This window comes from Excalfactoria chinensis, chromosome 3 (genome assembly GCF_039878825.1).
Source record: "Excalfactoria chinensis isolate bCotChi1 chromosome 3, bCotChi1.hap2, whole genome shotgun sequence".
Classification (NCBI taxonomy): domain Eukaryota; kingdom Metazoa; phylum Chordata; class Aves; order Galliformes; family Phasianidae; genus Excalfactoria; species Excalfactoria chinensis.
Window position 1 is genome coordinate 11,253,980 of NC_092827.1, and position 26,410 is coordinate 11,280,389.

General features: G+C 35.7%; 1 protein-coding gene across 1 annotated transcript in view; it reads left to right on the forward strand.

The window, feature by feature from the left end:
* NBAS (NBAS subunit of NRZ tethering complex) overlaps positions 1 to 26,410 on the forward strand; it is a 142,276-nt gene that overhangs the window by 13,733 nt on the left and 102,133 nt on the right. The window contains exons 10-24 of the mRNA XM_072332376.1: positions 3,429 to 3,567; positions 4,576 to 4,641; positions 7,694 to 7,822; positions 8,631 to 8,694; positions 10,174 to 10,367; positions 11,467 to 11,724; positions 12,490 to 12,615; positions 14,372 to 14,523; positions 15,285 to 15,419; positions 15,675 to 15,753; positions 16,753 to 16,857; positions 17,114 to 17,250; positions 24,222 to 24,305; positions 24,836 to 24,989; positions 25,907 to 26,092. Coding sequence (XP_072188477.1) covers positions 3,429 to 3,567; positions 4,576 to 4,641; positions 7,694 to 7,822; positions 8,631 to 8,694; positions 10,174 to 10,367; positions 11,467 to 11,724; positions 12,490 to 12,615; positions 14,372 to 14,523; positions 15,285 to 15,419; positions 15,675 to 15,753; positions 16,753 to 16,857; positions 17,114 to 17,250; positions 24,222 to 24,305; positions 24,836 to 24,989; positions 25,907 to 26,092 — 2,008 coding nt within the window. The remainder of the gene's footprint in view (positions 1 to 3,428; positions 3,568 to 4,575; positions 4,642 to 7,693; positions 7,823 to 8,630; positions 8,695 to 10,173; positions 10,368 to 11,466; positions 11,725 to 12,489; positions 12,616 to 14,371; positions 14,524 to 15,284; positions 15,420 to 15,674; positions 15,754 to 16,752; positions 16,858 to 17,113; positions 17,251 to 24,221; positions 24,306 to 24,835; positions 24,990 to 25,906; positions 26,093 to 26,410) is intronic.

The following is a 26,410-nucleotide window of genomic DNA, read 5'->3' on the forward strand; positions in this document are numbered from 1 at the left end:
CTGAGCATAGCACAGTCATCTGGTGTATCAACCCCTTACCCAGTTCTGTCAATAACAGCATGATAGACAACATACTCCTTAAGGCCCCCAAAGGGAATAAGTGTCAGTTATTAAATTAACGTTGCTTTGTGGCCCATCAGGAGTGGCCTAAGCCTTTAGCTTGTATAGGAAACCAAGTATTTGGTGAGGAAAAAGTAGTACTTCAGATTTTTTTGGGGTGAGGGAATTGTTGGCATAGTATTTTCTTCAGATTAGGGCTATCTTAAAAAAGAAAGCCCCCTCTCCCCCAAAAAACAAATGAAAAAGAATGACCCAGGAAAGCCACCCCCTCTCCTGTTGTGATTCCCAGCCTACATGTCAGCTCTTGTTATTTTGGAGTCGTCTCCTGTCTAGTCTTGGAAAAAATAATTGGTAAACAAGGCCAGATCTTTGAGCCTCTCAGGAGTACTTTTCATTTTCTTTAGATGCCAGTTGTGTTATTCATCTTAATAGTTTCTGCCCCCGCTGCTGCATTTTGCTCTCTGAAAAGCTTTTTAAAATTTTAAGTACCTGCTGTGATGATGAATTTCTCTGCAGTCCTGGGAGAAGGCTTTTTGTCTTGAGGTTGTGTGTTTTGTGTGTGTCTAAACTGATATGACATCTTAATTCCAGCTGTCATTGAGTTTCGTTTATCCTAAAAGATACTTTTGAATTATAAATATGTTGCACTGTATGTGACAGTTTTTCCAAAATTTCTTTGAAAAGATTTATCTTGATGGAGTTTTTGAGAGCTCGTTCAGGCAGTTTTGAAGCCAGTGCTGTCACTGTTATTGACAACTCTTCTCTTGGTCTTTCTGCTGCTGTTTGTTTCTGAGTCACCTCTGGCACTGTGCAGTCAATTGTAATTGAATTTTAGTTACTGCTGTTGCTGAAGTTTTTGACTGAGTGGCATGTTGCAGTGGAGCTGGTGCTTATGGAAGAATGTAGATGTCTGTGGATGGGCAAAACTACAGATAAATTAATTTTCTAGAGGATTATGCCTGCTGTCTTTTGGTTATTAAGGAACTGACAGCTCAGTCGTGATGACCTTGTGAAAGGGATGCAGATGCAAGTGAAACTTTCTTCCATGATTTATCAAGAAAGAAGGGGGTTGAGGAGAGTGGGAAACTTTTAAGGAATCATTTTATATGTAATGATCTATGCTGGCAAAATTCAATATTAGTTCTTTTAGAGTTGTAAAATACAACTTTGTGTTCACTGATGCTAGGCTGTGCATTCAAATGTGAGTATGCCAGTGTGTTTATTCTTGGCCAGCGTAAATGGGCATGACCTATATCATGCACAATAGCGTAGATTGAACATTTTGTCCTAAAGCTTATTAGAGCTGTTAGAAGGAATTCAGGAATTTCAGGTAGTGTATCATGGTTTTTTTTTTTTTGTTTTTCTTCCTTGTTTTTAACTGGAGTTCTTCAGAGAAAAATCAAGGCCATGTTTTTGTATGAGTTGGGGGCAGTTCTTACCCTCCTTGATGAGAGGCAGCATGTCATTCTGCAGTGGTAAAATGTGTGGGAAACATGGGATAGTTGCAGAAGGGAAATGCAGGAGAGAGGGGAAACAAAGATGTACAGGAGAGAAATGAACGGATTAAGCGTATGACATTTAGTCTGTGAATTGTTCTCTTTTCAAAGGGCACTTTTCTTCAGTAATCAGTTTTAGTCTACCAGAAATAATCATCTCATATTGTACATGTCCATTAAATCAATACTCATTCTAGTGCCCTGAAGAGTAAGTTATGAAGAGATTTATTTAAATTGGGTGTTTTGTCATGAAACACACAGAGAGCTTCTTCAGTTTTGTACCAGACAATATTCAGTTGTCTAGGCAGCTAAAATTAGATTAGATGTTTTTGTACAATAATATTAAATTACTGTTTGTTATTTAGCAGGGCTGTAGCAGAGTTCTTTGTTGGTGAGATGCAACATCACTTTTTATTTCTTAAGTTTATTTTGAAATTGATCGGAACAGTGGATGATTGCTATATGAGTTTCAGCCACTAGGTGGTAGAATATTTCAAGAGTAACTCAGACTTTGAAGACTGATAGTGTTCTCCAGCTTCAACTTCTGGCTTTTTCAATCCATGCCTTTTTTTGCAGATACTTTGCTTTTTGACGGCTTGTTCAATAAATTGATGTTTTCAAACAGATGTAAAGCTCTGTTCTTAATTTCTTTGTCAAAGTAATCATCAGTTAAATCTAAAACTGCGTGTTAATAAAGTCAAAGGGCTTAAAGGAAAAATACTTTGATATGCTTTAGATGTAACATTTGGAAATGTTTTGCAGTGGACCTTTATAGCACCTCCTGTACACTGAAGTTGAAGAATTTTAAGTATTCTACATTAGCTGAAAGAAATACATTTACAAGAGATGGTCTAAAAGTAATACCTCTTATTTTGTTATGTTGGCCTGTGACATCAGAGGCAGATGTTGTTGGTATGGCAGTAGGGGTTGAGTCCTTCCACCAGTATTCCATTAATGTTTTGTTGCTGTGTGAGAGATGGCAGCAGAGGGGCAGGCTGAAAAAATGACATTTTGACATGGAAGTGCATATGAACCAAAGATGTGTCGCTGAATTTCTCCATGTGGAATTAATTGGAAATGAAGTGTGGAAAATATTGTTCCTGTGAACATTCATTAACTCTTGCTGAACATTTATGGAGATCGCACAGTGAGGGGATGGGTGGCGCATTTCAGGAGCGATGACAGCAAGTCACCTTCAATGGTGCAGATTCTTATGATCATGGCATACAAGCTCTTGCTCATCACTGATGAAAATAGTGGTGACTGTTGAAAATAGTGTTTTGTAGCTGAGAATTTCCTCTATCAGATAGTATTATTGCGCTCTTAGTCATGGTTTTCATGGAAATAAGTAGAAGGCATTTCTTTCAGAGTGACTTATATAACTGGTAGTGTGGCTTTGGAAAACAAGGTTAAAATAGCTGTTCCTGGTGATTCTTTAATTAAAGGAGAAATAGCTCTTGTACCACTTATTAATTTCCATTTGTTCATGCTTATACTGAACGACTGGAATATTTTGTAAGCTTAAGTTCTTACTGTTGTCCTTCTTTTAGTGTAGCAAGGAACTGCAATGTATAACCATATATTTTGTTTCAAATGGTGGGAGTTGTTCTTCATTTGGGAAAAATAAGACCAGTAATGGATGGAGATAAATACTACAAATAACAGGAATTAATTTAAAAAAAAACTGTCTGTGAATGAACAGCCTTGTGTTTAAAGCTTGCTGGGATTGTTGTTACACTGAAGATTTCTTATTACTACAAGCAAACTGCTGCAGTGCTAACTTGAAGTTAAAAACCAAACAAATAGAAACAAAGGCACAACATTTATGTGGCAGTATATGAAACCAATAATACACTTTCGTATATTTTGCAGGCTTCTGCTTGTAGGGGGTTGTGAAACAGATGAAGATGGAGTATCTAAAGCAACTGCTTGTGGGATATCTGCTTGGAGAGTTCTGTCAGGATCTCCTCATTATAAACATGTCACTAGTTATGAAGATGATATTAGAACAGTAAGTATATTTCCTCTAATTTTTGGGAGGGATGATTATTGTTATGAATGGAGTTATCTAATGGGAAGTTCAGTATCTGTCTCTTTCTACTGTTTTAAAGTTATGGTGTGAACTTCTAATAATTTATCTCTTTCTCTCTAGTATGTATAGCTTTTTTTCTATGAACTTCAAGTTTTTGATGGTCTCTTTTTTGTGGTTTTCAAGAAATTTGAACAAAACAAAAACACAAATTACAGCAAATGTCCACTGCCAATTTAAAAATAAAAAAAAAAAAAAAGAAAAAGAAAAAGTCAATTTATTTTTATCTTTTTTTTTTTTTTTATTATTATTATTATTTTTTTTAATTACTTCCTAACAAAAGACAGTACATCTGAGGTGAATGCTTCAGTTTGTCTGATTCCTGACTTCATTTACTTCTAGTAGCATCAAATGTTTGATTAGGTAACCACTATCATTTGGAAGTTTGTGAGGCAGCGGCACAAAGCTATATTCAAGTAGGTTCGGACTGAATGTTAGGAAATTTTTCTTTGAGAGTGGCTGAACACTAGAACAGGTTTTCTAGGGAGATGGTTGATGACCCATGTCTGTCACTGTTCAGAAGGCGTTTGGATAATGCCCTTTATGGCATGCTCTAACTTTCAGATAGCCCTGAAGTGGTCAGCCATTTGGATTTAATGGTCTTCTAGCTGAACTATTCTATAAATAATGAAGATATACTGAAATGAATTTACATTACACTAGGGCAAATTCCAATATTTATTCTTGTATAAGTATTAGTTGGTATGGAATTAATGAATCATTTATTTGCAAACAGGTGGTGCTTTTCTGTGGTGTGATACATAAACAGTGAAACAGACAAAGCTATCCTTGCATTATTTTAGAATAGACAGTTTAAAAAAGTTTAAAGAATTCTGCAGAGATGTTTTACTGCTTTAGGTTTGACTTATTTTTTTTGGTGCATAAAACAATGTATGAGATTCTTTTCTTGGTGTGTTTCTGTTCTTACAGGCACAGAGAAGAGGATTATTAAGGATTATGAATTTAAGATTTTACAGCAGACGGGGAACAGAACAGGTATTAAGGTCTAGATCTACCCCAGAAATGTATTCTACTAACATGGTTGTCTGTTAATAACTGCCTGAGAGACGGATCTGAAAGGAGTTTTTAATTTATACAGCAAAAGAATTAACGTTTCTATGAAGCTTATCAAAAATAATAAGCTTTTAGTTTTAAATGGAGTAGCTTCTCTGGATTTCTTGAAAATCCTATTAGTTCATCTACTGAAGCTTCAATTTTGGGGTTTCCAGCATACTAGCAGGAACAAAGTCAGTGATGTAGAGCTCCATTTTAAACACAAGCTTTCCTTCAAATGGGAAGTTACAAAGAGCCACCCAAGTGCTTATTAATGAATATAATAACCATAGCATGTAAGGTAGATGATCCAAAAGAAGAGATTTGGTTGTGCTGTTTTTTTTTTTTTTCCAATGGCATATCTCAAGGAGAGGGAAAAAAAAAAAGAAAACCGAACCTCCTGCACTATTGCACTCCTGTATTAACAAAAATCCACTTAATTTACAGGTGATTAATTTCATACATTAAATTATGAATAATTAATTTAAATTTAGGGAAAGCAGACTTTTTTTTACTGGATGCTAAGAGATACTATGGAAGGGTTTTCCTAAACAGCTCCAAGTGTTTAAGATGAGTCAAGGTTATAGTATGAGAATACATGTGAAAACAGCAAAACTGCTGTTAAAAAAACATTTGTTCTTAACAAACCAACCCTGCATATGTGTCTTGGATTCCCCCTTCCCTTGAGGGAGTGAATGTTCAAGTCCCATCACAGTGAAGTGCTGGTGTGTGCTTTCTATGCTTCTAAAGCTTCATACACAGTAGTTTTGGCTTTCTTCTGCATACCTTCAGGGCTATCTACTCAGTATCTGCAGCACCTTCTCCTGCCCCTTGTTCATAGTTTATTTGTAGCTTTTTTTTGATTCACTCCCCTTTCCTAACAGAAATAAGCTTTCCCCCCATGATTTGTTTGCAAAGCAGAATCTATCTCCTACTCTTCACTGTGTTTTCTCGAAAGAAAAATGGTTTGTATTGTGTCTTTAGAAATAACTTTGTAGATTTTTGAGATTTTTAGGTGTGTGGTTTAAAAAAGGAACTGGATACTTGCTTGGTTGGCGAAAACAGGTCTTTCTGAATCTTTCTCAGGTGTAGAATGGGGAGAGATTTTATTTCCTTCACTGAAAACAAAAAAGACAAGGCTGAACTAACCTTGAGGTTTACTGTAAGACTAGTGCTGTGCTAAACTTCATTTTCACTGTGTCTGCTAATACTGAATTTATAAACAAAAGCAGAGAGAGTTATTACTGAATGTTTTAGTCAAATTGCTGGGATTATAGTTTAAATGTGGGAGATGTATTCTATATTCTTAGTAGGGAATTGGCAACAGTATTAAGATGTGACAGGCGCAGCAGCTAGAGGACTGCCTGTATTTGAAATTTGATTCTTAGTGTTGGTAACTTAAATGACAGTTTTAAAATGTGAAGTGGCAATCTATTGAGACTCTCAGTATCTCTTTCTGCAGTTCCATCAAGCTGACAAGCTGTTTACTGAGGTGGCATTGCCTGCTTTGTCAAAGGATAGATTAATCTCTGTAGATATCAATGCTTGGGTTTTAAATATGAAAGTATTAGCAACCACCCAGCATCTAAATTCAAACAGCAGTAGGGTTGTTACTGATGACTAAGTAGATGTTTAACCCTTGCAGAAATCTGTGATTTGTAGCACTGGTTGCTTATCTGAATGGGTTATATATTTTAGGCATGTTTTAAGCTTCTGAGTTCTTCAACAGTTCTTATTTCTTAGCACTCTGTGCATGCAAGTTGATTTGTGGAGGGAGAATTGCCTTCAGTAAGTATGTGCTATTCCTTGAGGAAGTAGAGCACAGATTATAGCATTCTAGGTACTTAAGCTCATAATTGGAGAACACTTAAGAATTATTTCTGTTAGGAAAATAATAATGATTTGGTTAACAAAATCTCAATTATGCCTTCCTTTTTGAGTAATGACATACTTTAAGCTTGGCTTTAAGCAGAGCTCTCTATAGTTGCAAAACACTATACAGTGTGAGTGCAGTGAGCAGATTACTTGATCATTGTTATTTCTATGGCATAGCTAGAAGATAAAATAATAAAAGATAAAATAGCCACAGAAATAAAAATATTATTTCTTTTTATTTGTTGTCTTTATTAAAAAGCAAAAATAAAATCTCAAAAGCACATAAAAAACCCCAACTCAAAAATATGCATTCCAAATATGCTATGTTTAAGAAGAAAAAAGTATTAAAGCTTCTTAGTCATATGGAAGTCTATGGACTTCTCTTCTGCTTGTTATGTTCGGGTGTTTTCCAAGAGGTGAGGAGGATGTTGCTTAAACATTGATTAGTTGGAGACTAGGATGACTGTAAATCCAACCTATTTTGGAAGTTTTGAAAGTTTTTTTGTCTTTCACCGAAAATCTTTGAGTGAAAACTAGACTCTGAAAACCTGATAATCTTTGTGAAAGCACAGAAGTTATATCCCCCCCATATTTTGCAACACAGGGAAAAAAAAATACATATCTAAATCCTGTTTTCAGAACCTGCTAGGGCCGTCAGCTTGGCTTTAAAATTTGGAAGTTTGGTATGTATTTCGCCTTGTGGAATTGGTTGATAATATGCAGTTGTATTGTTTTCCTTCAGGAACTAATCTACATTATCTACATTACCTACGTATCTCATTCTCCTATTTTATTGCATTTATTTTACTTTTTGGATGGATATCATGATAAAGGTTTGCTACCAGGGAGGGAGGGCTTCATGATAAGCTGTATGCTAGATAGCTGTCTTGCCTGAGAGAACTGAGGTTGCTAAATGCCTTCTCAAGACAGATTATTAAGAACAGCCTTTCAGTTTTCATTTATAAATGAATATTTATTTACAAATAAATTCAAATACTCTGCTAGCTGTATTGTAATGTTCTTCCTTTATGCCACAGTTGTCAGTTGTCATTTTACCTGTATTCCGACCCCGCCATTTTTATTTATTTATTTATTTATTTTTCCTGATGATATTTGGCAGGATGGAATTTTCAAGATGAGTCTTTCCCCTGATGGAACTCTTCTGGCAGCGATTCATTTCTCAGGGAAACTAACAATCTGGTCTATTCCATCTCTCAGACAACAAGGAGAATGGGACCAATCTGACCAGGTAAGAGGGACATAGGTGTTTAGAAGCTAACAGGATAATCCTCTATAGATTTGCTTGTGGAGGATATAAGAGAATTTCATTGAACTGTGCTGTAAATATTATTTTGCAATAGTTTTTCTATTGAAACTTGATAACTTAAACTTGAAATCATAACAATATAGCTGGTTCTTAAAGTTCAGTGAGATACATTGTTAGCAGGTGGGTAACTGGTACAGGTGGACTGAATTGCTGTTTTTAAATATGAATGGAGGCCAACATGGTGAACTTGGATTGAATGAAACTAAATTTTGCTAGAAGTCTTCCTGTGTTCGTTTTTTTCCTTTCTTCTGCAAGATAACACTTTAGAATAATTTAACTGCCAGGATGGTGTCAGTAAGTCACATGTTACAGAAATTGTTTGCAAAGCTACGTTTGGGACCTTATGTTAGGAAGCGCCAGGCACTTGAAAACTTGTGCATGACTGGTATGGTATTTAAGCATGGAGAATTAGAAATGAAATTGTTTTCAGAGAAAATCCCTAAGAACCACGTTTTTTGCAAGTAGACATATTTTTCTTGAAATACTTTTCAAAAGAGATCAATCTGGTCTAACTGTAGGTGTCGCTGTTTGTTGTGGGGGAGTGTGATGCATCTTGGACTAGATTACCTTTAAAGGTCCCTTCCAACTCATATGGTTCTATGAAATGAAGGCAGAGCGTTTTCACTGAAAGTTGAGTGGGTCAGTGATGGAGTAGATATGCAGATTGTGAGTGATATCAAGATTTGCTTGTACATTAATCCTTTCTTTTCCCTCGTGTTTATTTCTTTAGCCGGGTTATGATGAAGTCAACCCAGACTGGAAATTGTCTAGTGAAAAAAGAAAGAAAATAAAAGGTAGGTGATAGGGTTTTATTATGAATTATTATGAATTATTAATTATTATTTTAAATCACTGTTGTTAAGAGGCATTTATAGTAATATAAAAATATTTGAAATAGCTTAATTTAACTACACTTAGAGTAGTTGACAAGATGGTGTGTATGATTTGAATTTGTAGCATGGTATAGCTGAATGAATGTCACGATGTGGTTTTTAAAAATCCTCTCCTGGGAATATTCTCGTAGATGTAGCTATAAATAAAAGAATATTTCAGCTAATATAGAGCTTCATTTATTAGTAATTGTTACTTCTATGGAATACTGAATGCTCAGCAGAAGTCTCAGCTTGTGTCAGAAGCCACTACTCCGTAATACAATAGATAACGTATTTTTAGAGACCACCGCCTAAAACAGAAGCTTACCTCTACCTTTTCTGTCTATCTATATATATTCTGTATACCTAATGCATCCCAAATACTAATTTAATTTGAAGAGCTTGCTTCCTTTCAGAATTTTGACTTTTACGTTCTTTGTCTGGTTTTACCTTATGTCAGCCTTCTTTTCCCAAAATTCAATCCATCACATGCAGCCATTTATCTCCTGGGTACTTCATGGCTCTTCCATGAGTGCAGACTGTTACTTGTTCAAGATCCGTTTACTGATGCTTGAATTTGTTTTTGTTATTAAAAGCTACCCACTTCTTTGTGCTGTTTTCTTGGTGACTCAATTTTTGGGTTTAAGATCTTCATGGCTAACCAGCTGACTAAGCACTGAGGTAGCAGAAGGGTGTTAAGCTGATTTGTTTCTAGCTGCTGTTTGGGAAAAGGTGGCCTTTTTTCAGAGATATGGAAAGTGATAATATATTAAACAAATTAAGCTAGCTCTTAGTGGTGAACATTTTGTCCCAGCATCCAGTTACTGTGCAGGTGACACAGTTTCCCTCCTCATTATGCTATTTTTTTTTAATCTTGTTGGCACTTCAATATTCTTAATAATGTCATCCTGCGGGCTGTGCAGGAGCCTTGTTCACAGTTGTCAGTCTTCCTCAAAAGCAGTGAAACCTTTTTTGTTTCATCAATATAATGTTGTTGGTTAGAGAGACTTGACCAAGGATGTCCTGGGAAATATTAAGGAGGTGTTTATCAGCTATCCAAGATTTGTCAAATTTTATGCAAGTGAATCAGTTTATTGTGAATTCTTTTTCCAGATTATATTGAAAAGTAATCAGATTAAATAAAAAATAGTGTTGCTTCTCTCCCCCATTTCCCCCCCTCCCTTGCCCATCCATCAGCTTTAGTTAATACAAGAACGGTTTCACTAAACTAGCAGATATAAAATACAAATTCAGTGAACCAAGGATGTGTGTAAAATAATAAATGCTTGTTAAATTTAGATCATCAGATGTTAACTCTTAATAGTTGAAGCCACTTCAGTTCTTATCTGGTGTTTAAAATTGCCTTTCCTTATATGGTGCTTTCTTATTTCTTTATTTCAGATAAAGAATCCTATTACCCATTGATAGATGTAAATTGGTGGGCAGATAGTTCTGTGATCCTGGCTCGTTGCTCTGGTGCATTGACTGTGTCATCAGCCAAGACATTAAGAAACTTGCTGGGAAAGTCATGTGAGTGGTTTGAGAGTTCTCCTCAGGTCACTTCAGCTCACGATGGAGGATTTCTGAGTCTGGAGGTGAGGAATGCACATAAGCAAATATAAAAAAATGCAGTAGAAGTAGTTTTCTGTTGTGTATGTTGCATGCATATATGTGCTTATTAATAAGAAAAGTGATTCTTTATCTCTAGGCAGGCAATTCTGAACCTCCTGCAATTCAGATGTCTATAAAAAACTTAATTGCCAAGTAATGTGGCAATTGCACTTCACAAGTAATTGCCAAGTATAGATGGAAAACTTCTGGAAGCCTGCATCTGAATTAAAAAGTCTTGCTGCAGGAAACAGTTTGTGTCAGCTCACTTTAAAAAAAACAAAACAAAGAGCTGCTTTGTTAGTGCATTTGAAGAATACTTCAAGCATCCCTCTTGTTTTGTAACAGATGCTTCTTGCAGAGGGAGTATGTTTAAGAGAAGCAAGGAACAAATTATAATTGACCAAGCCTTGGAAGGGATCTGTTTTTTATTCATCCTTAATAGGGTTCTAGACAGGAGTAGAGCATAACCTTGGTAATGAAGTAGACCAGGAATTTTCTTGGAAAATAAGAAGACTTACACTAGAATAGATCTTAAGCATCTTAAATATTTATAAAAATAGCTGAGTACATACCAAGCTTTTTGTGCACATTTCTGGCATGTTTTGTTATTTAAGAAATGAAATAGAGCCAGTGACTGGCATGTTACAGCCTATGGAAGAACAGTTTGAAAATAGATCTGCATTGAACAGAAATCCATAATTTGCTCTGCTAATAGTTGAAAACATTGTTACACTCTGAATTAAGCTGCATAATTTTATTGAGATTAAATATAGGTCTGTAAACAGTAGATCTGTACTGTGTACGGACGGTATAGGACCGAGCGTATCTAGTATAATAACGGACTACTGTTAGAAAGCCTTTGCCCTTGCTTTAGTAAGAAAGTGATGAAATCTCGAATCTAGAAGACAGACCCAGTCAGGGCTTGTGGAGAGTATTACTCAAGTTGAGAAGTAAAGGGTTTAAAAGGGAAAAAATGTTGATTTTGAAATTTGAAGTACTGGAAGTGGACATGTACCTCATTGTCACAAAGATATACTGTGTGGAAACTTTCTATTTTACCCTTAAGAATTGTCTTCTGTGCAGTGTGAAATAAAACTAGTTCCAAAAAGATTACGCTTGGAGAGCAGACCTGGTGATGAAGATGAGGGAGAAGATGACTCTGACTCAGATGATGAAAATTCTGCTAAGGATAGATACTTCAGCTACCTGAAGCAAGGCCTGTATTTTGTGACAGAAATGGAACGATTTGCTCCTCCACGGAAGCGTCCACGTACGATTACAAAGAATTTCCGCCTTGTTAGCTTGAGGTCCACGACTCCAGAGGAACTTTACCAGAGAAAAGTGAGTATAAAAGGAAAGATTCCATCTCTGGTAATGAGCTTTAATTGAACAGGTCTTTTTCTTCTTATTATTTATTTATTTTTTTATTTATTTTTTAGGAGTTGCTATTTTAACACTTGGCGCATATTTTTAAAGGCCTCATAGACAGCAGTGTATCATGTTACCTAACATAAGTTAGGTAAAACCAGCATTGTAATTGAAGTAACAGGATGTTTGCTGGTCATCATGTTTCATTAGTGTTTTCAGACTCATTGTGCTAACATGTTTACAAACAATGGAAGAATGGGTGGATATACTGAATTAAATTAATTTAGCTTGTTATTATCCAGGGAATGGGTTAATTTATACCTTGATATTGCTATTATATGAATGTTTTTTGAGACATGCCATGCATACGAAGTAGTCTTGTGACTCACTTTTATCGCATAAGAGATGCATCTTTATTTTGAAGGCAGTACTTCATTTAGGACACTTCAGTTATTCTAATGGTAAGCTAAAACTATAGCTATTAGAGTTTTCAGGGGGTGCTAATGTCGTCGTGATTGCCTAAACAGCTTCTTTTTTTTCACTGAGAAGTTTGTGGTTTTTCTAGAGGTTACTGTGAGGCCTGAGTTAGGAGTTCTGCATATTCTTATCTTACATTATGTTTGCTTTCCTACCTGCGTAAGCACACCCTTAGTAATTATCCCTCTACCTGTTTTAACATAGAGAATTAATTACTGATTGTTTAATATAGACTTTCATTTTCACGTGTTTGCTTTTTAGATTGATAATGAAGAATATGAGGAAGCTCTGTCTTTGGCTCAGGCATATGGCCTTGATTCTGATCTTGTGTATCAAAGGCAGTGGAGGAAGTCAGCTGTTAATGTTGCTTCAATTCAAGACTATTTGGTGGGTTTGTTTTAGTGACTTTAGCTTTTTTTTAGATTTTTATTATTTTACTTATTTATTATTTTTAGAGTGGCTGTGTAACCTTTGCAGAAATCTCCATTGTGTTCTAATTTATGCAGCATAAATTAGTGGCAGTTCAGAGAGCTGTCCTGTTAGTGTCTGTTGTCTGTCATGTGAGAGAGAGTCATTTTGTTAATTTAACTGAAGGCCTGATCTGGAGGACTTAGAATTTGCTTTTATCTGAAATTAGAAAATATCTCCAAGGAGAAATTTCCATCAATGTGCTTTCTCTGGTGTAATCTCGTCTCCACATGCAGCATTAGATTGTTTCCTGGCAAATAAATCATAACTGCAAATATATTGCTCTTAAGAAATTTCTAGGTATTGTAGAGTTATGTGGAAAGGTTAGGTTTGTATCCATAGCAAAGGCTGAATAATGAAACTTGCATCAAATCCAGCCTGTAACTGGAGCTCTTCTGTAGAATCAAACGTAGTTTTTTTGTTTGATTGTTTTGGTGTGAGAGAAAATAATCCAGCAGATGAGCATTGTTAACTGCGCAACCTACTGGTGCGGTGGTGTAAAGTCTTCAGGATATCAAGAGAAATATATGCTGATTTTAATTTTTTTTTTCTCAAGTCATATGTTACGTGGAACATAAAAATAATCGACTCTATGTGGTATGTAATCTCAACCAAAGATCAGCCAATAAATCCAATAATATTTTGTGATCTCCTTTCTGTTACAGAATTTCATAGGCATATGGAGAGATCAATACTGAAAATGACTCCAGTGCTGTTCTGGAATATGTTGAATGTATAATATCTATATCTTTAGCTCTGAAACATTATATTTCTGATAGTATAATCAGCAGAGATACTAATCAGAGAACAGAAGTAGTAATTTCTGTTCTTATTGCTGCTAAGTCATCTGGCATTTGTTCATTAGCTTTGCAAAGCTTCATTACATTAACAGAACAAAGTAAAATTCATGTACTGATAAGCAAAACTGTAGATGACCATTTGTGGAGTATTTTCTTCATCTTTTTTTTTGGTTCAAATCATAGAATCACAAGGTTGGAAAGGACCTACAAGATCATCTAGTCCAACTGTCTTCTGTAGGTATGGCAATACCTACAGAAAACCACTAAACCACATCTCCTAGCTCCCTATCCAGACGCCTCTTGAATACTGCCAGGAAAGGCGACTCCACCACCTCCCTGGGAAGGCCATTCTAGTGCCTGACCACTATTTGAGAGAAAACTGACAGTCATCCGATTAACTTGACATTTTCTAAGTGATAGAAACAAATTAAGAGGCTTTAACATCTCTGGTTTTATTGCTTTGGATTGTGGCTGGAAGGCTATGTGGAGGAAAAGTATATAGGGTTATTAGTTAACAGCCAGCTTAATATGAGCCATCAGTGTGCCCAACTGGACTAGAAGACCAGTGGCATTTTGGCTTTACATAAGAAATAGTATATTCAGCAGGACTAGGGAGATGGTAGTTCCTATCGACTTGCCACTGGTGAGGCTGCATCTCAAGCACTGTATTAACTGCCTAGGAAAGTGTTGGAGTCACCGTCCTTGGAAGTGTTTGTGGAAAGGGTAGATGTGGCACTGAGGGACGTGGTTTAGTGCTTGTGGTGGTTTTGGGTAGTTGGTTGGACTAGATGATCCTAGGTGTCTCTTCCAATCCTAATGATTTTAAGATTCCATGAAATGTGTAACAATGGGTCTATGCTCTTGTTCTTGTGCAGAGCAAAATTAAGAAGCGTGCATGGGTTCTTCATGAGTGTTTGGAAAGAGTTCCAGAGAACGTGGATGCTGCTAAGAAGTTGCTTCAGTATGGCTTGAAAGGCACAGACCTGGAGGCTCTTGTGGCCATAGGAAAAGGAGAAGATGGTGGCAGGTTTGGGAAAAGTTTTTTTTTTTTTTTCCTTATTTATTTCTGTTTAAATCAACTAATAAGTAATAGTTAAAATATGCACTGCATCAGCATATCAATAAGAAGAATTACAGTGCTGTGAATCAAAGTACTTAAAGATGCCCGCAAGCAGACTGTTTACTTTTCACAAAGTACTTTTTTACTGATCTTTTTGCTTTCTCTGGATATCATTTTTTGCATCCTGGAGAACTTCCAGTGTCATGATTTTTCAGTGAGGTTCTGTTTCCTCTGCTTTCCTGGTAGCTGCTCCTACAAGGATATTTTATTGTGTATCTTAGTTGTAATGATGCTTTGTTACTCATTTGAGGAGGGGAGCAGAGCAAAATGCAGGGGGTCAGAAATGCTTGCAGAGATTATTGCCATTCAGTTCCTGGTAGGTGGAGTAGGATGTTCTTTCTTTATCCAGTCACCTATTACAATTGTACACTGTAGAAATGCTGCTAATTCCACTGCTTCCTGTGACATTTAGCAATATTTAACAGTAATCATTGTTGTGTTTATTATTTTTAAGGAGGGTAGGGAAGAGGTGATGCCTTTTGTTGGCTTGTGCTGCATGTCTGCTCCTTACTGTAGCAAATTTCAGTATTATAATTTTATATTGAAGTTGAGATTTTTATTTAAGACTTAAATAGAAAACTCTGTTGATAGACATATGTAATAGCTATTTCCTACATCTTTTTGTTGTTTTTATCAGCATTGTGTTGGTTGTTGTTTTTGTCCTCCAGATTTATCTTACCAGGGGAGGCAGACATTGGCATTCACTATGAAAACTTGTTGTCGTCAGATGAAGAAACAGACACTAAAAAGGAAAAAGAGGCCAGGAAGAATCAAGAACTGCTATTATCATTAAACTTCTCAAAGTAAATGCAATGTTAAGCTATGTTTTACTCAGAATTACAAGATTATTATAACTACGTAGTTATAAGAACGTAGTTACGTTCATGTACATTATTCCTTGTAGAAAAGCGGTGGAGATTTTAAATTGGTTGTATTGTGTCCAAGTTCTTAGCTTATTAATTTCTTGGTATATTTTAGTTCAAATATGTAATTATTGTCTTCATTTGCGTATGATGTGGTGTTGATTATAAATGTGAAAGCATCTGTTTTGGAAACAGGCTGACCCTGGAACAAAAAGAACTGTGCAGGAGCAGGCTGAAGTTGTTAACTTACCTTGATCGCCTTGAAACTTATGAGGTGAGAAACTTGGTAATGGCTTAAGCTCTTTTCGAGTTCCTATTACACAGATAGTCCTGTAACTTTTTTTTGTCACATCATCATATTTTTTTGTTATATGTTGTAGTATTAATGTTTATAGTCTCCTTGAAATATAGCAGTCTCTCACTTGAGAAATGTGAGCTGTTTGCTGTTCAAGCTACTGTATTTTTCCTGCTTCAAGGTTGCAGATGGCTAGCTTTTAACTTTGAGAGGCATAGTTGGGCAGAAGCCTGCTTTGAACATACTGTGTCCATTTGCCAGCAAAACAGCCTATCTTCCCCCCCCCCCCCCCCCCCTTTTTTTTTTTTTAGCAAAAGTTGTGTTTAGTTAAAAGTGTATGTTAACTGGTATTAAGAGGACTTTACATTTACACAAGAGTGTCATTAAAGTAAAATGTCAGGGAAGATCTGATGCATCTTGAATAATAAAATAATTTTGAGCATAGGAAATAAAATACAAAAGCATGAGATGTGGAATGTGGTGCAGGATCACTTGCTTTGAAACTGCGAAACTGCATCAGTCAGGCTAAGTAAGAAGTCAGTCTAATTCAGATTCTCTATCATCTCCTCTTTTTATTTTCTTGAGTTATAGAAATGAAACTTTTTGGAATGGAAATCTGTATTTCTCTTTTTTTTTTTTTTTTTTTTTTAAAATTTAACTTTGCAGTTGATAGTACCCAGCTTAATTTTTACTGCATCCCCTTGTAACTAATGTTGTAGAAACTTTAATTAGATTAGAGCAGAGAATTGTCTTAGCTTATCAATCAGAAACGTATCTTTTTCCATACTGAGATAAATTAAAACCAACAAATAAAAGTAATCAAAAACAAACAAAAAGAAAGCAAGCCTCCACTATGTTTTTTTCCAGATATAGATATATTTATCTGTGGTATGATGTATATAGTTTTGGGTGCTGTTGTAAATCTTGCATAAAAACTGGTCTGTAATTTTATAACTGTTGTTTTTTTTTTTTTGTTAGGAAATCCTTGGTGGTCCCCATTCAGCTGAACAGCACTATGATGGTGAATTCTTCAAGAAATTCAGAAATCAAAATATCGTGCTTTCAGCAAGAACTTATGCTCGGGTATTAATATTTTGTTAATTTTTTTTCATTATTGCTGCTGTGGTTTAGGTGTTTATTTGTTCCATTTAAAGTAGTTGAATCTCAATGGAAATTTATGTGGAAGATGTTTTTGTTTGATTGTAAATAAGTAAATGCAGGGACCCTGAACAAATTTTCTTTATTGAGGAAGAAAATTTTGAAGTCAGGTGTTCATTATATGACTTGCTCTGTTTCAGTCTGTATCAATCTTCTGCAGTTTATTGTTTTTTATGTTTAGGAAAGCAATGTCAGAGCCCTGGAAATCTTGTTTACTTTCCATGGATCAGCTTTACTTCCACACAGACAAGCAATGCTCTCCAATTTTCCAGAGACTACTTCACCACATGAATATGCTTTCTTGTTGCCTGAGGCTTGGTAAGAACACATTAGTGGATATTAACTTAAGTGTTACACATAAATTGGTTTCCATATATGATGATCTTCTCTAAGTCATTGCCTGGAATCAAGGAATTAGCTTTGTCTCCTGTGCAAATCTTCATTAGCTGTTTTACTTTGTGCCATTTGTGGAAACTTTTTTGTCTTTGGGGGTGATTTACTAGGAAGTAAGGAATTTAGGTGTTCTTATCTCCATTACCTGTAAGCACAGACTCTTAAACTGCAGCATCAGATCCAAATTTTCTCTGATGAGATTAGAAGTCTGTGTTTTCTAAGAACACACAAAATTAGCAGTTAAAAATGGAAGTGGATTTTTTGTTTGTTTGTTTGTTTTCCTGGACGGAATATAAATATTGTATTCTTCTGAATTTGTTTTTAAACACTGTATAATCCTTAAGTTGTTGGCAACTTCAAAATCATGAATTTTCTTGTCACGGGCTCTTACTCTCACAAAGGAAGAATTAGGAAAAGGCTTTAATCCGACTTTCCTTTGAGTATAAAATGTAGTTTAATGTCAATTTCATGTTGGCTATTAACTTAAGCCTTCACAGGAGAGTCTTGAACATCATTCTGCTGTTCTCAATATTATTTAAAAGAATTTTTGCTTCTAGGTTGTTTCTTTCAAATGCTTTGATTACAGAATTAGTTTTGAAGTATATTGCTCAGTGCTCACATAGAATTAGAGAGGTTTCATTTTTTTTAGATTTTTTCCCATAGGATTTTGAACTCATACTTCAGAAGGATAGTTCTTTTGAGTAGATTACAGGTTGTTTTTGGAGCCTTCCAGCATTATAGTTGCATCTTTCATTTGAAAGTTTAAACAGTGCTTTCCGGGTAATTTGCTATGTAGAAGAGGTTTTATTCACATAGTCACTCCTCTGATATCTTTCCCAGTTTATAATACTTTTTCTGAGTGGAAATTAGTGTCGTTTTCTTGATACCTAATATTTGCTGTCATCCTTTTAGTCATTTTGTTAATATTAGGAACATTTTCAGTGTGTAAAAGCCCTTGTTTTATGCTTTTCTTTAAGTAATGGATCATAAAGAGAAATTATTGTGATGTGTATAAAACAGAGAAAATGGATTCTGAATCTTCTCTGTTGTTTTAATAAGATATATGAGAAGGCAGGAAGGAAGGCTTTTCTGAATTGTCATAGTTTATCATAGAAATACCAAGGCTGGAAAAGACCTAAAAGATCATCCAGTCCAACCATTCACCTATTACCAATAGCTCCCACTAAACCATGTCCCTCAACACAACATCCAATCTCTCCTTGAACACCCCTAGGATTGTTGACTCCACCACCTCCCTGGGCAGTCCATTCTGTGCCTCACCACCCTTTTGGAGAAGTAATACTTCCTAATGTCTGGCCTGAATCTCCCCTGCCGCAGCTTGAAACCATTGCCTCTAGTCCTAAAATTGCTGTTGTTCACAAACAACTTCCCCTCATTTCTGAAAGAACACTTCATTTTTTTTTAAATTTTTCTTGTTGTGTTTGGTTGGCTTGTTTAAGAAACCAATTTGTTTGCTGGGAGGCAGAATTCTAAAGATTTAAAATATTACAAGATTTCACTGTTAATCTGGCAGCGAAGGTATGAAGTTAAGGTTCAAGAGCATACTTCTGTCTACTGCTGGAAAATGGAAGTAGATTGAATCTTTGTTTCTTTGGCAGAATGGAAAGAATTTCCCAATGTTAGGATCAGTAGATATGTGTATTATTAGTCTTAAAGGATTTTTGAGCATGCAAGTAGGAACTCAAAGCTATGAGGCGGCCACATGAACTGTTGACAAGGAAGGTGGGAAGTTTAAGAGGAGCTGCTATACATGAGCAGAGCTGATGTTCAGAGTGACCTGAACAACCTGAAGGAAATGCACAGTTCTGTTCCTGTGAATGAAGAAACCTTTGGAACAGTGAAAGCTGTAGACTGACAGGAGAGAAGCTCTGCTGCAAAGGACCAGGAGGTCCTGGTGAGCACAAGCAAGTCATGAGCCAGCAGCATGTCCTGGAAGCTAAGGCCAACAGCAACCTGGCCTGTGTGAATGAGAGCATACCCAGAAGGTAGAGCAGACTACTGCACTCATTCAGGTGCATCTAGGATACTGGATAACCAGGAAATATTTTGGTGAACTGGAGTGAAGTTAGCAGAAGAATGTCAAGATGTTTAGAGATCTGAGCACTTTTAAAAGCCTGAGGGGACATGGTGTCTTCATCAAGGAGATGATTTTGGGGGTACCAGCAGCAATTTTCTCAGATCTTTCTATAGAGCATTTTTTCCCATTGCACCTTGGCATGCACCAGGTCCAGTACTGTCATCAGACAAGGGAAGGGGTTACTCCTGTGTCCCCCAGTATTTTTAAGAAAAAAAGTACGTGTTTTTCAGTAAAAAGATACTCTTCTCAAGTATGTTGGAGTGAATTGCCTTTTGATTTCAAGTCTAAATTTAGTTTGTACAAATTTTAGTTGGTTTTTTTTTTTTTTGTTTGTTTGTTTTTTAATTACTAATCTTCAGCTAGATGAGTTGTTGGGACAGGCCTGCTGATTTAAATCTTTGGGGAAAAAACAACAACAACAAAAAAAACCACTCAAAGTTGCCATTGGTAATAGAAAGAATTGGACTCTGACCTTAAAAACTAAATTAGACATTCCTCTTTTGAAAAACCTGTCTTTGGAGAGAAAAATAATCTGTAGGTTTGAATAAATGCATTTGATAGGATACAGGATGCAATAGCATGGGTCTCTTTTGTCAAGGCAAAGAATGAAATGAATTGCCAAGCCAGCAAACAATAGAGTGGAACGAGCAATACAGGGAGAAGTCAGCTCTTTTTGAGGAAATAGAGTTGAATATCTCCGTAATCTGTCAGTTTACAGACTTCTAATCATGTTTATTCTACTGTTGAAAAGGACGTAGAGAAAGGGAAAGAACAGGGGAAGCAGTGACTCAGAAGAGAAAAAACAACCAAAACAATGATCCGCAAAACCAACCAAACAGAATCTCAGATAATTTTTGAATGAAGTTAGTTATGGGACATGTGGTGGTTTCTTTTTAATTGGAAGAGAGGGATGCTTGCCTTAGTTTCTACAGTGTTCAATTCCAGTACCTGGATTTTTGGATGAGTGCACACTGCTGTTTCACTCTACATTAAGTACTGTCTCTGACCTCCGGAATTTCAGTTTCTAGAGCAAAGGTGTGAAGTTGCTTAGCACAAGCAGAGAGACTGGATGATGGATGTGATAAAATAGGCTCTGTGTTCCACATTCAGCAAACTACTTGTGCATGCTGAATTCACTTTCGAACCTGTCAGATTTATGTATTCTGTGCAGTCGTTCTGACGCATCTCAGTGGTGCTGAATTTGCTGTGTATGTGTTGCAAACAAAGTAACAGTAAAAAAATGGAAACCCTGTCTCATAGCATGCGCTTGTTCACTTCCCCAGCTCTTCCTCCTCAGTTTCATTTGCACTGAATGCTTTTGAGTTTTCAGGATGCATTTAGATTCCCGAAATCTTTCTCAGCTTACACTTCTGTGATTGATAGCAGCTGTATTTTTATTTTATTTATTTATTTATTTATTTATTTATTTTGAGTTTCATAGCTATATTTCTGATGGTGCCATTACAGTTACTGATACAAAAAAATTGAGGGGGGAAAAGCAGACCTGTGCTAAAATTTAACTACCGTTTTGGGAAAAGAAACCAAACTTCTGATAAATGTTGTGATAAATATAGCTCTTTAAGTGTTTCTTGACAATTACTACTGGGATCTCCTATCATTTATTAGTGTCAAGACTGCTTTATTCCAATCCTTGTGTTTAAACTGAAATACAAAGAGATTTTCTAAACCTTTTAGAATGATAACAGAAAGTAAGGATGGTTGGGCACAATTAGATAGGGGCCAGGAGGGAGTAGTGAATTTTCTGGCATTGTTGAGGCAGTGATTGAAATAAGCAGTTCATTTGTGGGTCAGTGTATTGTGAACTCCACTTGGAAAGAGATGTGTTTGTGTTAAAACTGAAATAACTACTTAATTCTACAGGGATGAGATATTTTGTAGCTATGTAGGAGGTTGTTTTCTTTTAAAATGTTGGTTTCCTTATGCATTTAGAACATATAGTTAATGATGATTACTATTCTTCTACTGTGAGAAGGGAAAGAAATATGATACAAGGCTTCCATTCAAGATTGCACTGCAGTCACTGTCACATGAATCAAAAATTCTTCTCTTTGGAGATCTGTGTTGAGATCTGCTAATAAGCATTTATGAAAAACCTAAGAAGTTAAGTAATTTCACTTCAGAAACTGAAGTCTGTGGGCATCTGTAGCTTTCATTCATGCAGAAGCTTCTACTGAAACTGGAGTGTGTTCTTAGTAGAGGGCAAAAGTCCAACAGCAGATGTAAAAAGGAAAGGGAAAAAAAAAACAAAACAGTAGGTGCAGGTAAGCACCTCATCATGTATACCTGAAGTTTATAAAGAATCTAATATATAGCTCAAATATTCCTGAACTAGATATTTTTAGAGGACTTTTATGATGCTTCTTTCTAAGATTTTTCCATTTTTGAACACGGGTGCTTTTTTTCTGTGTTTGTTATCAGTTTACACGTAAATGATGAAAACTAGTATCTGTATAGGGAGTAAAAACAGTGAAATATCATCTTCAGTTTAAGTGGCATGAAAAAGTGAACAACTTCATAAAAACCTTTCATCCAGGACTTGTCAATCTGCTCAAGCTTTCACAAAAACTTTACTGCATTTTTTTCTCTCACATCATTTTCAGTAGGGTTGGCAGAAGCATGCTAAGTGTCTCATTACTCCTTCAGTTGGTGGATTTTGGAGGTGAGGGGAAGGGAAATGGAGGAACTGTCAAACAAGGAGAGTAGAAACTAAGTGAGATATTCCTCAGCAAGCTACGTTTTCTTTTTTTTCCTTCAAAAGCAATGAAAGTTAGTTGAAATTATAAGCTATTGTTGGACTTTGGAGAAATTATTTTGATGGAAGACTGTATTTAAACTGTTTGTTACTTAGAAAGGTTTCTATTTGAAAATGTATTTAAAAAAAACTTGTTTGGAACAGTTGAAATGTAACGGTAAGCCCAAGGTGTTTTCTGTTAGAGGAATGGGGAAGAAATTTCTAGTTTTAGATGGGGAAAGGCAATTACAGAATGTTGTCTGAAATGAGCTGATGAGAAGGGTAGGTGATTGCATCAGCCCAGCAAAAGAAGTTCTTGTTTCATGCTGGGTAAGTAATTATTGCTTACGTATGGAAATATAACTGCTGAGACTACAGGATTTTAAGTATGTTAAGAATAATGGGAGGAAAGAAACATACTAACATTTGGGTCTGTTAGGAAACTTTTCAAGCTGTGCAAACTTTGTTTCTAAACCTCTTGTACTAATTATGCTGTTAAAAATTATTTTCTAGACTGGAGTTTTAATTGCAGGATGTAATTCTGCCATGTCTATGGCAAATATACAGAAAATAGCTGCTTAATTAAGAACTCATTTGGTGTGATACAGTACAGGCTTGGATTGATGTATTCTTTTTTTATTCTATTTTATTCTTTCTTCATGTCTCATATTGAAAGGTAGCAGCATGCTTAGCCCTCAAAAAACAAAAAAGTGTGAAATCATTGGGAAGTCTTGGTTTCTTGTCATTCAGATTCAGTGTTTGCATGGTTTAAAATTCGTGATGTATACTTCTGCTGTCCTTTTACCTAATGATTTCCTGTATTAATTACCGCGTTAGTATGTACAGCAAAGATGGGAAAAAATGTCTATAACGTGAAATCAGAGGTACAGTTCCAAAATCTTTTTAATCTTGTTTTCTAAGAGTAGTTGTGCTGTTTGAGATCTGAATTCTGAGATTGTCAGTGGTTGTACGAGTAGCTGATAGTAGACCGTAGAGTTTTGCAGATATTTGAAACAACTTCTAAATGCAACATTTCTTTGTCCTCTGCTCTCTGTTTTCTCTTTTCTGTGTTTTGTCCAATTTTGGGTGTTGAATGTGGATGTTAATATACCTGAAACATAAGAATTAGCTGTTTTTCAATTTTCTTAACTCCTCTCTGTTCACTTTTTGCAGCCTGCAGGCCTGTTTACACCAATTTATTGCTATATCTTGTTCATATTTCTTGTGGATGGCTGGAATTATTACAGATAAGGCACAGGATATTATTGTTAGTGTATAGTGTAAGAAAAAGAAGAATGGATGACACTGGAGAAATGTTTCTGTATACAAGGGAGGACAGTTCTGTGTTTTGTTTTGTACCTGTGCGTATATGTATGCATTCAGTGACTATAGTTACTGATTTATAGTTTCGTTTGACTCCAACGCTGTGAAATTGATTTGTTTATTGGAAAAGTATTTCTTTTTAAGATACTGTGTTACAGTTCTGCACTTTGAGGGATAAGAATCAGTTAACTTGTGAATAGTGGTTGTCCATGCTGTATTACTGTTGCTTTTTGTGGGGTCAGGAGAAAATGAATGAGATTTAAATCTCATTATTCCAGTGCTGTGCAGCTTTAATATCTTCAGTTACTATGTGGTTTATTTTTTATCTCTACAAGTAGCACAGCCTAAAAGGTGCTTCTTTTTCTCCCTCATTTATGTTCTGTGTATCCTGGTATGGTTTTCCTGATTTTCACATGGCCTAAACAACTAACCTACAATCACAAGTCATAACTAGTCATTCTAGTAACAGCTCGTGTTGTTCTTAATTTGAATCTCATCTTCTTCCTTCAGCATTTATGAAATGTTTCACTGTAGATGTTTGTAAACCGAGATCATGTTGAATTGAACTAAGAAAATATTTGAGGTATGCATCGTAAATTAGGTAGGATATGTTTTTGTACAGATAGGATCCTACAGGCAAAATCACACTTGTATACTCAGTTTAATTCATCAGAATTTTTGTAAACAATATTGACAGGAGAATTCAATTTTTTGTTTTACTAGTTACGAGCAAGGAACACTGAAAATTATTCCTTGGAATGAACAGAAACATCGTGAAGAAGACTGGTGTGAAAAAGCAGACTGCAGGTAAGTTTAAATAAAGAAAATGAAGAATTTTTTGTGATATATATGTTTAATATAATGTTTATTTTCTTAAAATGTGCTAAATACCCAGTGAGACTTGCTTCTCATTTTCATACTCAGTTATTTCTGTTTTGAACTTTCTTAATGAGACTGGAAAACCGAACGCATTAACTTAAAAGCGTTAAGTTCACTGTGATTTTCTGATGAGTATCTTACAGAATGCTGTAATCCATAACATGATTATAGCAGCATTAATGGATAATATAACTTCTTTTGTGTGAAAAATAGAAAGCAGAAGTTTGGCTTGTCTGTGTCTTTAGTAGAGATGATTTTTTCATGATCCCTTTCATGTTTGGAATCTATCAGTTACATCAGTGAGAAAAATAAACACTGTAGTTGGCATTTGATTTTTAAATTATTGATGTATTTGTCTTCAGAATGATCAGAACGTTTAGGAAAACCTAATTTGGAGGAGGGAGTGGGGGGGGAAGGCAAGAAAACATGTATTTTAACATGTATTTACTTTTTTTAAGGGCAATTGTTGAACCAACTTTAGAAGATGAAAGCGAATTTCTGTATGAATCACAACCTGAGTTACTGAAGTACAGGACTACTGAGCTTTCAGTAGAGCTTGTAACTGACTGGTATTTAAGCAGGGCACAGGAAATTGAAAAATATGCCATGCAGGTGAGAATAGCAGTGAAAAAATGATGATGGCTGTGTCAGTCTGTTCAGTATTCTTCAGTGGAATTCTATCTTAATGGGTATTAATGGGATTAGTTTCCCAATGCTTTCTATGAAATTTAGTCAACTAAATAATTAATTCATAGCAATGAACAGAAAGCCAATAGATAGACTTGATTTACCATAGCAGACAATAGCACTTTTCTAGTCAAAGAAATATGTTTCCATTACATTTTATGTCTGTAATTAAGTAAAGGGAGGGAATGTTGTGCACTGTGTATCAGGAAGCATGTTTTATTATGTCACATGATACTATGCCATATGTAGTATAGATATGTGGCACTGATGAGCAGTGCAAGTAGAGTTCATCACTCATGTTCATCCCTAAAGCTAATTTATTTAAATTTATTTATCAAGCTACAACATCCCTTGTTTCTGCTGTATCAATTACTCCACTGAGCTTGGTGTTGTCGTCAAACTTGCAGGGAGTACGCTCAGTGCCATCATCAATGTAATTGATAAAGATGCTAAAGCGTACAACATGGACCCCTGGGACATAGTGCTTGTTACCAGCCTCCACTTGAATATAGTGCCATTAACCACAACCCTCTGGCTGTGACCTTCCAACCAACTCCTTATCCACTGAGTAGTCCACCCTTCAAATCCATGTCCCTCCAGTTTAGAGATGTATGCGTAACTTCAGTCATTTAACAGATAAATTTAGTTTTGTGTTTTTTTATAAATCTGAGAATAGCAAACCATATTGGAATATAAAGGCAGCAAAATATTCTAGGAATTAGAATTGCCCATTAAACAAAGAAAATGGTGAAAGAAAGTACACACACAAAGGGAGTGTAAACTAGACCTGAAGTTATTTTTTGGCAAATGATTGTTGAGCTGGATTTTTAATCCTTTTCCAGGTGGACTGTGCTTTATCACTTGTTCGTCTTGGCATGGAGAGAAATATCCCTGGTCTGCAGGTGCTCTGTGACAATCTGATAACTCTTGAGACAGTAGTGTATGAGACTGATGGTGATAGAACCTTAACTTTGAAGGAACTAGTAGAGATGAAAGACATTGAAAAGCTAAGACTGTTGATGAAGAATGTAAGTATTTTGAGGAGATAAGTATATTTGCAGTAGTTAAGGTTACTGTAGATTGCGTGTGTATAAAGATGAGCTAATGTCTGAATTTTTTTTTCTATGGAACCTCCATTTGTAATTCAACTTGACACTAACATTCAGTGTTTTTTTTTTTTTTTTTTTTTTTTTTTCCTTTGTTTTGTTCCTAAAACAAAAATTGAAGACAAGATTATGTATTCTGGGCATGGAACTGAGTGTCAGTAAATCTAATAAAACCAGTCTTGTAAAAGCTGTGAACTGCTTTTTTAATGGCCCATACTAAAAGATCTTCAGTGCAGCTAT